Source organism: Parambassis ranga, chromosome 14, assembly GCF_900634625.1.
Source record: "Parambassis ranga chromosome 14, fParRan2.1, whole genome shotgun sequence".
NCBI classification, from domain to species: Eukaryota; Metazoa; Chordata; class Actinopteri; family Ambassidae; genus Parambassis; species Parambassis ranga.
In genome coordinates, this window is record NC_041034.1 from 13,506,441 (window position 1) to 13,520,015 (window position 13,575).

Below are 13,575 nucleotides of genomic sequence, written 5' to 3' on the forward strand. Positions count from 1 at the left end.
TGCACATTATGTGCATTCGGTTGTACTTGTTGAAGTGTCCTCCAGCAATAGTGGGAAAAAAAGTCTTAGTTAATTGCAATACAGACAAAATATTTTATCATCATCATCATCACTGGTTTTTGTTTGGACCCAAATCTCTAACACAATTAAAAGTTGGCCTCTGGATTTCTTCTGCATCAGCTGTTCATGTCGCCCACAAAAAATGAGTGTGGATCCAAATAGCCAACCCAAGTAAGTCAATTAAGGTTCCTAATACATATCATTAGTTCGGCCTCTTGGCAGGGAGTGATTAAACAGTGATAAATCAGTGCATTAGCTCCTACAGTTACGGATCCTGCACTCAAACACCTGCAGGGGACAGCCTCGGATTGTGCTGCTATGTGCAGGGCCTCTGCTGCTGCTGCTGCTGCATGAGTGCTCCCACACATGTGAACAGGAAGGGTGGATGATAGATATATAGCATACTTTATATGGCCTCCAGAAACACGCACTCACACAAGTCAGCACTACTGTTGGTCCATACTGAGTACATGCTAAGTGTGCTCTGTCTTTGCACCAAACACACACACACAGCAGAGACTGCACCGCCTCATACACCCACTCTGCAGTGACGTGAGGAGGAAGACGGGAGGCTGCTCTTATTATAATTCAACGTCAGACCAAGTTTGATAAACGCCCCCCTCCCTCCCCTCCCCTCCCTTTCCCTCCCACCCTTACCCTCTCTCCCAATCTCTCTCCTTTCCTCTTTCACTCTCTCTGGCCCATTTCAATGGTCTTTATCCACAGTAAGGAGATCCGCTCTCCTCCTCCTCCATCTTTGAGATAAAACACTGGCTTTAGGTTTCCAGCAGCAGCAGCAGCAGCAGCAGAGGGCTGGCGCTGCAGTTGCGCTGGCACCAATTCAACGTGGGTGCACACATTGAGTGAGAGAGAGAGGAGAGAGAGGGAGAGAGAGAGACAGAGAGAGACCCGCCGCATCTTGTGGATTTCTTTTGCGTACAAGCCCGTGTACATGGTTCTCCCTGCTTTGCTTCTGTCACACACAGAGACCAGGAGTTGATTTCACTTCTAGGAGAAAAATGTGGCATCGCACAATAGCGATAATCCTTTTTCTACTGAATTTTTTGGGGGACTCGCTGGCAGGGTTTCCAAACCAAATCAACATTGGTAAGTTGAACCGGGATACTCTGACATTTCTTTGTTCACATAGTCTAAATAGGACACGTCTCTGCAAGTCACTGATCGGGCTGATGCTTAAATTCGTTGCCAACTTCACTTCTCATGAAACCTACAAGGTTGTGGGGTGTTTTTTTGTGCGTCTTTGTGGGCGGGTGGGTTTGCTAAAAATAGAGTTGATCCAAATTTTCCAAACGGAACTTTCAGTATCTGCAGCGCATCATTTGTTGTTGTTGTGACACATTTTCTCTTCCTTTCTAATCGATATAAACACCTCTGTCTGATATCACATGTAATTATATCATCATGGCAGTTTATTAAGAATTATCATGGAATAAGTGCAGTCTGATGTATCCTGGCAATGGACTAATTAGAGCGCTGTGATATGTGACATTTTATTTCCTGTAGGTGGACTGTTCATGCGCTCTACAGTGCAGGAGCACAGCGCTTTCAGGTTTGCTGTCCAGCTGTATAACACCAACCAGAATGTGACGGAGAAACCCTTCCACCTCAATTACAATGTTGACAACCTGGAGTCCTCCAACAGTTTCTCTGTCACACACGCCTGTGAGTAAACTCAGCTGTAAATTGTGCAAAGTGATGCAACTTCTGGGTGAACATTCAGATAACAGGCAGAGCATGTCAAAATAATTACACTAATGTTCATTAGCTAAAATGCATGGTCTTGAAAAACACACCTGCCAAATGTCTGGTCTAATAGTCAGACTCCTCAGTCATGGCATCCAAAATTCACCAGCTGGATGATGAAGGTTGATGACCTGTAATTGGCCAAACACAGTCATTTGTAAACAAGAGTAATTTAGTAATTCTAGAGAAGCTGATGAGCAGCACTTAGATGACTGCAGTGTGAAAGTGTCTCTGTTATTGGTAAAACAATCATTGTGGATATTGTCAGAAGACACATTTACAGGGACTGTGGGGTAACATTCATACATGGGTAACCACACTGAGGACAAATAGTGGAAGCATAATGGAAAACTTGAGGGAACAATTACTGAATAGTCCTTTATTTGATCTTATTGTACAACAAGCAGCTGTAAGAGTGAAAACAGGAAGTGATGACAAAAACCCTCCTGCTTATCCTGTTATATATGTGTACCTGTATGAGTGGATCACAGTCAAGTTGTTTGATTTTCAAAGACTGTGTCTCTGGTGGATAAATACTCTCACAGTATCAACTGTAACATGCTGCAATCTGTGTAGTCATCTCCATAAACATGATGGATTTGATAGGAAGCGCTTTGGAGTGTGAGATGGCTTCATAATTGGTCTGCCAGTCCCCCTTCTGCCATGTAGGGCACCAGGTTCTGTCTGGAGAATTAATTTGTTATCTTTCTTCCCACCAACTGCACTTCACACTTCACGCTTTTGGATCAGCTGCAGCTCTCCGAACTCTTGTCAGCTGCCGTGGAGATGTCTGTGTAACCAAATGAAGTGAGAATAAGGCTAAAAAAAAAGAAAGAAAGAAGGGGAATTTGAACACAAACACAGTTAAGGTATTTGCTGGTAAGTGTAGCAGCACTCACCAGTAGCTTGGGGAGAAGTTGCAGGCAGACTTACACACATTCACACGCTCACACCTTGACTCTGTCCAGTTGGTTTGCAACCTTGCACCGTTGGCTGCTGACTAATTAAACTGAAGCAGCTGTGGGGGTCAGTGCTCAGCTCAAGGGCACTTCAGCAGTTACCGCCGGGGTACAGATGCATGCTTAGCTTGATGAGGGGTAAAACACAAACCGGTGTGTAAAGAGTTCGACCGTATCAGAAAATGACTTTGACTGAAGTTAAATCCATTGTTTTTGAAAGAAGCTTATGGGTTTTCTTAAAGGATAAGAAGAGGAACACGATAATCAGGAGGATTAATTTTTACTGAGCTGATGCAAGCTAAGCTTGCTGCTCTTCAGTTGAAAGAGCCAAGCTCATTATGTAGACCAGCCAGGCCAGTTTGTGACTAAGACATTACTTGAAATTGCACCAAACTACACAATTCTTATTATAGCAGTCTGGATTGCAAATTGCACTGCTTGCCTGGCCGGTGTCGGTGTATCAAATGAATGAGATTATTATGATTTGATACATTTCTATTCCGGCATGAATATTAGATTAGTCATTGCTGTGCTTTCCCGCAGCTCACATCATCAAGGGTTAAGATGACTGCTGGTTATCTTTGGTATAATATAAACTGTTGAGCAAATTTGAGGATGAGAGTCATTACTTTTAGCTCTGAGCTCATTTGTCGTGTTTGTTGTATGGATCCTGACTGGAAGAAAGCGGGACATCACTGCTGTCGTCCAGCTGGGTCAGTATATAATGATTGTTACAAATCCCTGATGGCAAATGACTGTGTTATTGGCAGCGTAGATCAATAGGTGGAAGGCCACAGTCCAGCAGTGGTGTGTGTGTGTGTGTCTGTGTGTGGCTCCAGTTTGTTCTCCAGTATGGAAAAATCAATTCTCACCACCCTTTCATTTTCTATGTTTCAGTCCTTTTGTACTAATATATGGCAGATTCTCCTTCTTCCTCTGAGCAGAGAATGCATTTTCAGTTGTGTTGCAGTTCTGACAGCTAACAAACATCCAGTGGTGCAGTCACTGCAACTTGATTGAATTGATTCCGACAAAGAGAACTTCACTGTGCTGTTGTGTTTATTATCTCACCAATTTGTGGCTGGAGTGAAGCTGCAGGATTTATTGATGTGACACTTTGCCACAGGCCAGCACGGACTGTGTGCATAAATGCAGAAATAGGAAGGTTATATCCATTAGGACCGAGGTCAGGGCAGGAAGAGGAAGTGGAAACAGAGTTGATTGAGAGGTTGGTCGGTCAGAGACGAGTTAAACTAAATGTAGCTGAGATTATACTGCCTGTTATATCTTAATGTGTGGAGAGTTGTGTTACTATGTGAAAAAACTCATGCATATTTTAGAAAACCTCGATTTGATCAAATTTCAACAGTGTTTCGTATTAGAGTGTTTATTATAGCTACCTATCCCCCCTCTGCTATGACTCAACCAGTGTGATGCTGCTCAGACAGAGGCTAATGTTAGAGCACTTCAGTGTGTAGGCAATGGACAGTCCCACTAATGCAACACAGACCAGTTCATGCAGCCAGATCTCCTCCTCCACCTCCACCTCCTTCTGCTCTTCTTCTTCTTCTTCTTCTTGTTCTGCAGTGTTAATACTGTGGTGAATACTTTGACTCATCTGTTGTGTCCATATAAGGACATTTTTCTTAATGCTGTTATGCCAGTTTAGATTTAGAACTATTTAGAAGAGCTAATGGTGCATGAACAATCTAAATTGTCCTGTTCCTTCCTGGTTGCATCATAACAATGATGGTATATGAGCTGCATAAAAGGGTTTAGCTTTGCTTGGTGTGAAAGTCACATTGTTCATAGTTGACTTTGTAAACTGAATGCAGGATGAGCCATTCAATATCCTTTGATTCACTGTTTCAGGCAGTGTGCTTATTCCATTTCCTTCCTCAGTTTATATAAGAAGGTGCATACCTATCACATGTTTCTACAGAAAATTGGAAGGTAGTTTAGCTCAGCAAATATATATATGGTTTAAATAGGTGCCTGGAGTTCTATATTGTGTCCACACTCCAAGTGAAAACATGAACTAGTGAGTGTTAGGTGCAGGCTGCACCTGGCGTTCTTATAGTTTTGTACTTTTTTGATGCCTTTAATTGTTAATTTGGGTATCACTTGTTTAGTTCAAGGACCTGGTTACTATTCTGTTCCCAGACTTAGTAAACTTTATGGATCAAACCATGAGTCAACAACGTCCACAAGGTCAAAAGTCAGCACGAGTAAAACACCACAGAGTGTGGAACAGTTCCTGTGTCCTAGTACTAATAGTTTCACAGTAATCAAGAAAGCACTGACCTGCATTTACAAAACTATTAAAGGATCATTAGCTTTTAATTATATTTAAAAATATGTGTCATTTTGTCAGTGCTGTACTTCTTTATATAGCAGCTACTGTAGCAAAACAAACATGTTGGGCTGTAACCAAACAACATGTAACAACCTTGAATTCATCATAACTCTGAGAGCACATTTAAACTGACAGGTTATGAGTGATAAATGAGCATCATGGACAAGTTAACCAAATGTTTGGCTAGAGGAAAAGCATTCGTCATGATAGTTTCTAATCCACAAATGATTATTGACACTGCTTTTTAATATAGATATGAGCTCAGCAGTAATCAGGAAAAAACAAAAAAAAACTTCAGTCTGCAGTTCATATTCCCCACCTTTGCTTAGGTTTTTGTCCAGCTTGTGTTTGTATTTGAGAGCTTTAAAAGGATCTATGAGCCCTTGAACAGAAAGAGACACTTACCCAAAAGCGTGTCCTTTTATCACGATTCACTGATAAAAATATCTGAGTTACTGCTTCTGCAGCCAGAGTGCTGTCAGTTTGGATGATCTGTACCAAGTTGACAAGCACCAATCCTCAGATTTGTCATGGGAAGCATGCCAAATCTATATATATATGTGTGTGTGTGTGATTGAAAAGGTTATCTAAGTTAAGAGTCATTTCAGGTGCATGCATTGTTGTGTTCTGTGCAGTTCAGACATAAACATAAATAGATGGTTTGACCCTTATTTAAATAAGAGCTTTTAGGGTCCAGTGCTGTGGGGTAAGACATGAGTCACAGGCCATCATGCAGCAGAAATGCATTAGGTTTCTTTGAGTACTGTTGCCTTGACTGTAATAGAGGCACTTAGATATCAGTTGGACACATATCTGTCAGTAAAATGCAAAAAAAGAGAAGCTACATGTACTTGAACAAACAGGCTCAAAGCCATTATAAAAAAATATTATTTCTTGTTTTTACTGAAAATAGGCTGGTCATAATGCTGTGAAATGGCAGAATAGTAGAGAATAGCTTTGGGGAGGGCAAGCCACTGAAGATTGCAGTTAGTCTTTCATCCTGTGCATCAGAATGTGCTTACATGTCAGCCTCTGTAACGGAGCGACGGTGATCACTACTGACAAGCTACAGTGACGCTGCAGCAGTTTGTCTTATACAACGTCCTTCAGCGTGGCTGCCTCCGAAAGGTCCGTTGTTATTCACTAAATGTTACCTGAGATTATTGAAGGACAAGCTCCAAACTACACAGAATAATGCAAGAGAGAAACCAAAGATGCCGTCGGGGCAGTGAATAATTTAGATAGGGCTACTTTTAAAAATGTGGAAAAGTTGTGTGCATCTAAAACAAGCAGTTTATACATTTATTGACTTTATTGTATTTTTTTTTATCTATACTAAGTCAAAGGATTTCATGGATTAAATTCTGATGTGTGTTCTGCAGCATCATAACCTTTTTAAACACAGTGTGTTGTCCTTGGATGATGTTGTTGCAGAATGCTGTATGTAGAATGTGTAGGTGGAGGGTTAGCAGCGCTTCTAATGTGCGGTACAGTGAAAATATTCCAGTGTATGTTTCCATATAATACACAATAGCCACAGGCCACAGCTATGTATCACTGCTGTAGATTTCTTTCTGTCATGTTGTTTTAGCATGTGGGCTGTATCTAGTTGGATATCTCAGATTAGGGCTAATCCAGCGGGTGTTGTCCTGCTCTTTGTGTATAATGAGGAATCTGCAGGGGGGGAAGGGGGTAACCCACTGCAAAAAAAAAAGATGCAGTATGTGCTTTTACAAAGCCATAATCTGAAAAGGAGAGGGAACTCCGGCCAACATGCAACAACACTGCCTGGGGAGAAACACCTACTCAGACTCCAGTGCCCGTATGCCCTGCGCTTTCTCTGTGGTTGGTCAACTGAGACAAATTGTGCAACAATGCAGATTGTAATGTGGAAAAAAATCCGAAAAACATAAATGTCATAACACAGGAATCATTTAAACGGCATGCACTTTGCCTTCAGTGAGAGTTTCATCTCCAAACAAACATTTGCTGTGATTTTTATGGTCAAATTGTACTTGCGGGTTCCTGACAAGCCATTCAGCAGAATGAATGCAGCTTAATAAACTCAGACCAGATGAGGTGCTGTAAAGAGTCACTATTAGAGAGATCACGGTTTAAATTGTGGTGTAATTTTGAAGCATTGTGTATCCCCAAGCATGTGAACAAACTGATCTGCAAATTAAAATGACAATTCTGTGTTGATAATTTAATTTACATGACTAAAACCCTTATTATGTTACATTCAAATCAAATAGGCTGCTTACATATCAATGTAGAAGTTTGTTAGAGATATAATATGTGGATACATGTACTTACAAAACATGTTTATTTACAAGTTCACAAATTGATTTAAAATCACCAGAGGTCTGGATGGGATCAAAACTGCATCAGTGGTCTGGTATACAGAAATAACAGACCTTAGAATGCTGGGCCAATCAGGATCAAGCATTCAAGCAATTCATATAATAAATACATAATAACATTTAACGCCAGTGGAATAATAGTGTGCATAAATATAAATATAGTGGTAAATTTGCAGTGTTGCCATTTCTGTTTTGTAAGCTTTGCATGCCAAAATTTGTTCAATACACACAAAGTACGACCAAGCCTGACGGTAACATTATTTATTTTGTAGGTATTTTTTTTTAACATTTTAACAGTAGGAAAAGTGCAGGTGGTATTAATAACCCTGATTAAGACTCAGCCCCATGAAGTGTCCCAGGAAGCCATGACAGTTTGGACAGTGAAGCAGCATGCACATTAGCAGGACATCCCCTAAATGAAATGCAGCCTCCTGTGCTTCTGTCATGTCATGTCACAATGTCTGCTGTGAAAACAGTCTATCCATTTTCACTCCATGAATGTAGAAATTAACATTTTCATGGTAACACATGAGCTACTTAAAGGTGGAAACACAAACACATGCAGCCAGCCACCTTTCTATATAGAAGGTGCTGACCTGATATACTGTGTAACATTAATGCTGTGTTTCATTCAAGAAAATGTAAAAGTGCACTAACACACATGCCTTTTATTTGCAGACATAGAGGTGAAAATTAGAGTGCTGAATGTTACTTTACTTTATTGCTGTAGAATGCCTGGAGGAGAGACATGTCCAAATGTAAAAAATGAACCAAATTTTTTAATTTGTAATATCAAACATTGTAATGGCTTTATAAGGAAGTTACTGGAGGATTTTAAGGAAGGTGACAAGAACCTAATCAATTGCACTTTAATTTTGTTCTTTAAAAATGGACTTCTATAGAGATGCAGAGTTTTTCAGTACCAGCCTGCTCTGACTTTCAGTTTCATGGAGACTTTAAATCTAAAGTGACTCTATAAAAATGACAGACTTGGCCTATTATTTGACATTCGTCCACTCATGCTTATTCAAAATCCAGACTGCTTTATTCTTTGCCACCAGTGCTGATGAAAACTCATGATGACTGATGACGGCCTGATGTTCTGCTGCTGAGGCATTTCCTATAAATAGAGAGCATTTTATTTTATTTTTTTTTAGGCTGTGCAAAACTGTGCTTGGAATGTTTTACTCGAGGCATAATCAGTAAAACAATATAAAATATGCTCCATTCCATTGAAGACATGTAAACATCTTGTTGAATAGGTAACAATGTGCTTCCTATGCAACACTCAGAGAAGTTGATTATCTGTGTCTAGTCTGCTGATCAATGCATGCTGAGAAAGCTTTGAGGGCCTATGTGGCTCTAAAACCAGAATTACTGAGAGTTAAATAGGTTCAAGGTGAACTTGTTGAACTCCGATCGTCATACAGCTTTGACTGATACTGTGTAGAAATGCCTCACTCATGTCAGATACAATATTGAAAAATATTCCAATTTTCCAGCCAACAAATGCTGCTGCTGCTGGCAGAATGCAAAGGAAACATGTTACCTGGAATAATTGCAAGAGATGTTGGCTGATCAGCTGAGCTTGTTTCTATGAGGATACACTGAATTTGCTGAGTGTCTGTCAGTCAGCACATTTACACAATTTTGTTGGCATTCTCTGCCCAGCTTAGTAATGCTTTTCTGTTCAATGATCTCTTTTAAAACATAAGTGGAAATAGAGCCGGGTGAGTTTTACTCATTTTGTTTCCTCCCTGTGACTCAACATTTTCCACTGCATCCTTGCTTTACTAATACATAATCAAAATGTGTTTTGAAATAAGCCCTGAATGAATCCTTCGGCTTAACAGTTTGTAGTCCCAGAGTATAGTATATATGGGCATGATTTCTTGATGTAAGATTCAGTGTCCAGCATTGAAACTGACCAATAGTCAGCTGAGATTAGACAGCTGCAGTATATATATGCAGTCCAGTTTCTGAAGATCCTTCATTTGCATCGTTCGTTGGCGTGCACTGATCTTTGGGGCAGGCTGGGTTGTGAATGATCCACCTTGATCTTTGTCAGCCAGAGAAATTAGGCTTCATTGCTCCTGGCATTTGTCTTAGCCTTCAAAATGGAACAGCATCACTGTGATGCAGGAGACCTGCACCCACGAAACTGACACACAGCTATAGTTTCTCTTGGATCCCATCTTATATAAGTTGATGCATGTCGTGTTGTGTCCTTACTGAACATGTTATCTGGGGACGGGGTAGGGCAGGTATCCCCAAGTGACCATCATGGCCTCCATGTTCCTCTCTCTGAATCCCTGCTGCTCTCCTTCAGTATCACTACGGACACTGCTCTGATATATAACTTCGCACCGGGCAGCAGTACGCACAAAAACATTTGTTATCACCACAAAGGTAATCTTGTCCTCACTTTGTCCAAAATGCACCATCCATTCCTTTCGGCTGTGTCCAAGAATTTCACCTCATCTTGGTGAGTTTCCTCCTTTATCCAGTTCTTTCACTTTCTTATATAAACAAGCTTTGACTTCCTGACTGCATCTGTTCGATTGCTTTTCAGGACAGCAGCTCACCCTTTTTTTCTTTTCAGCAACAGAGCATTCAGTTTGTATGCTCAGCTCTGCTGTGCACATACACTACAGGTCCATCATCCTGTTTTGTGATAGACTCCACAGCTGTCTGCAGCAGAGACCCTTAAACTCACGAAGCCCAGAGAAGACATATGACAGAGCTGGAGCTGCTGAACACTGTAGTATCTACCTGTTAAATTTGACGAGGTGGCGAGAGCCGAAGATGAGCGCAGAAGTGAAGGAAGAGAGAGGAAAGGGGAGAGCAAGACACCAACCACAATGACAGGCAGATGTGGGTGTTTGTTAGGTGATGAATAAGATGGAAGTCGACAAAGAGCAAAGAGAGAGGAGAATTCTTCCAGTTGGATGTTAGTCATGTATAGAGAGCTGGTGTTAGTATTCTGAACAGAAACACACAGAGCAGAAAAACAGCTCCACTTCCCCTCTGTAATAAAGTAAATGATGCGTGTCTTCATTTCTGACCATGATCATTAGTCCTTCAGGAGTACAGGCTGTCCATTTAACCTTGACAAACAAAAGATATTGCTGCCATTTTGTGAATAGAATTGGATGATATTGGATAAGCCGAGAGGTGTTAATTTCATGGCTGCCTACTATTTTTCTACGGAGGAACATGAGCTGAATATTTGAAAAGACATCTGTGAATCTGAGGAGCTCTCATGTTAAATAATGTTATCCTGGGAAAAATTCACTGTGAAGAGATCCAAAAAGGATAACATTTTTTTTACTGTTTATGTAAAGGGAGATTTATTTACCTGTTTATGAGTCTTTCTGATGTTTGATGATAATATCATCTCAAGCAGCAGCAGCAGCTGTTTCTGTGATTCTGTGTTTTATATTTAACAGAGAGTCATGCTGGCCTTTGTGGACACACATCAACCGATCTGATATGTGTGCCGAGTTAAGTCAAAGGCTGAGGAAATGGAGGGACGGAGGAACAATAAAATGACTAAGATGACTGAACTGAGTCATCAAGTGTGCGTGTGGGTGACTGAATGGTCGTTTTAATGGAAAAGTCAAATTGAAGAGAAGCAAGCGCTGAAAAACATACAGCCATGAACTCCCAATGGACACATGGAGGAATCACAGAACTGTGAAATTATTTTGCCATTTCACTCATAAGTGTTTGTATCTAATGTATATTTTCATGAATTCTTCCAAAAAGGTGCAGTCCCCCTTAAATATATATTCCGAAATACATTGAAAGAGAACACACAGTTGAAAGGGTCCTTGCTGAGATTTTTTATTTATTATTTATTTGTACGATTATGTTTGCGATATCAGACTTCTTCTTCATTGTCTTTGCATGCTACATTTGGTGGTGCATCACTGGTGGTGAAGCCTTACAGGCTAGGGACAGATGTCTGTATCACATTACCCATGTGCGTCATACATGTGCGTGACATGACAATCAAAACAGGGCTTCACGCATACATAAAGAGTTCCATAGCACTACCGGAGGTCAAAACCCTGTGTTACTTATAAGTAATGCATGAGCCATGACACATAATTTAATGCAGTGTGTAGCATGAATTCTGATGAGTGGAAAAAGCCGCCATGTGTTTCTAAGAAACAAATTATTATAAAATTTGACATTCTTGACACAATATTATTAGACTGTGTTTGTTGGAATTGACATATGCTGTATTATATACTCATTTATATTCTGTGTCTGAATTCAGAAAACAATGCTGCATGTAGTGTATACGGTGAGATCCATGTTTCAAAACTTGATTCTCATCAGATAATTAATTTTGAATTGCTGCTGCTTTATACACCTTTCTCTCCCTTTTTGTTTAGGTGTAGGAATACATTTTAACTTGGTGCTGTTTAGAACAAAAAAACATGGTATCTCAGTTTCCATGGTTACAACCCATACCCCTTCAGGAATATGAAAAGGAGACACTGACAGGGTCCCAGGTCTGCTGCAGGTGCTTTAGCTTTAGCAATAGATGCAAAAAGACTATGACAGTCGCTCATTTTTAGGAAGCGAGTCATGTTGTGGTTGTGGAAAGACCTGTTGCCATGGTAACCTGTCATTTTCTCAACCTAACCAAAGAGTTTTTCTGGATATTATTTAAATTATAGTAAATGTATATTGTTTGTATTATGATTGTATTTTCCATTTTATATACAAATTCTTACAGTACTTTTATCAGACTGCTAATTTTTAAAAAGAAGATATCTCATGAATTTCAATCACTTACAAGCTCATTGATGAACATTATTATTGATACTGACTGATTGGTCTCTTGAGCAGAAATATCAGAGCAACTCTGCATTAGTAACACCGTGGTAATGGTTAGATCCTTGCTGCAGTTTTGTTTGGTGCCATTAAACCCATTTATTCTGAACAAATAAAATATATCTATATATTTTAACACACAAGGTGTTAACTATAGTTAACACCTTGTGTGTCCGAGTGTCTGTTGAGCGTTTAGGGTTGGATCACATTTGCATAGGCCCGCAGATGGCAGCAGATAGGGCTTGTTATAAATCTTTTATACTGCAGCACAGCTCAGTGCTTAAACATTTGCATGCTCATGTTTCAGGGTATTTGTCCATTAAGAACTGTGGTCAGTGCACCAACTTCCCCATTATTTCTAGTTGATTACCCAAGCAGTTGCATTTACAGCAAGGAGAAGTGAAGGGCACTGGGCAGCAGTGCATTGGCCACAGGGAGCACACATCCCACATGGCACCCATTTATTCAGATATCCGCTGCTTCACTAGAAAGATTAATGCCAGCATGATTTCTCACCAATTTCCACCTACATGAAAGTTTTCACTCCTACACTTGTCATTATTAGTCTCAGCCATTTGTTTCTAAATTTGGGTCATTTGAAACGCTCTGATTATTGATGTCTCTTCTGAATTTAATATAAATCTTCTTTTTGTCCCTGACCTAAAGCTGCTCTTTATCTATGTCTCCAGTCTGCTCCCAGTTCTCCCGAGGAGTTTACGCCATCTTCGGCTTCTACGACAGGAAGTCCATGAACACGCTGACCTCCTTCTGCGGAGCACTGCACACCTCTTTCATTACTCCCAGCTTCCCCATTGATGCTGACGTGCAGTTTGTCATCCAGATGAGGCCCGGATTGCGAGGAGCCGTTCTCAGTCTGCTGGACCATTACAAGTGGGAGAAGTTCGTCTACCTTTACGACACTGACAGAGGTGAGTGTTGCCCTTTGGGGAAGTGTGCTCACAGGTATGCAAACATATGAGCTAACATTCAGGAGAAGACAGATAGGTTGTAGTGGAGCATCTCATTGCCGGAGAAGCTTGGAAAACTAATTGGCATGCCAATCCCTGCTAATGCAGACATGTTGTTATGCAGGGCATATGAACTGTCTTTAATATGTAAATCCCCTATCCCCAATCCTCATTCTAAGTGGTCTCATACACTTTAATCTATGTCAGTAATGATCCTAAATTGCCTCAGTATGTGGATCCTGTTCACAAAGGAACTA

The 13,575-nt window shown here is 40.5% G+C and overlaps 1 protein-coding gene across 5 annotated transcripts in view; it reads left to right on the forward strand.

Annotated features, from left to right (window-relative positions):
• The first annotated feature begins 876 nt into the window (after positions 1-876).
• gria3a (glutamate receptor, ionotropic, AMPA 3a) overlaps positions 877-13,575 on the forward strand; it is a 56,552-nt gene continuing 43,853 nt past the window's right edge. For all 5 annotated transcript variants that reach the window (XR_003671717.1, XR_003671718.1, XM_028421329.1 and 2 more), the window contains exons 1-3: positions 877-1,167; positions 1,585-1,743; positions 13,040-13,279. Coding sequence is in view for 3 of the 5 variants with exons in the window: in XM_028421329.1 (XP_028277130.1) it covers positions 1,080-1,167; positions 1,585-1,743; positions 13,040-13,279 (487 nt within the window). In the remaining 2 variants the exon portion in view is untranslated. The remainder of the gene's footprint in view (positions 1,168-1,584; positions 1,744-13,039; positions 13,280-13,575) is intronic.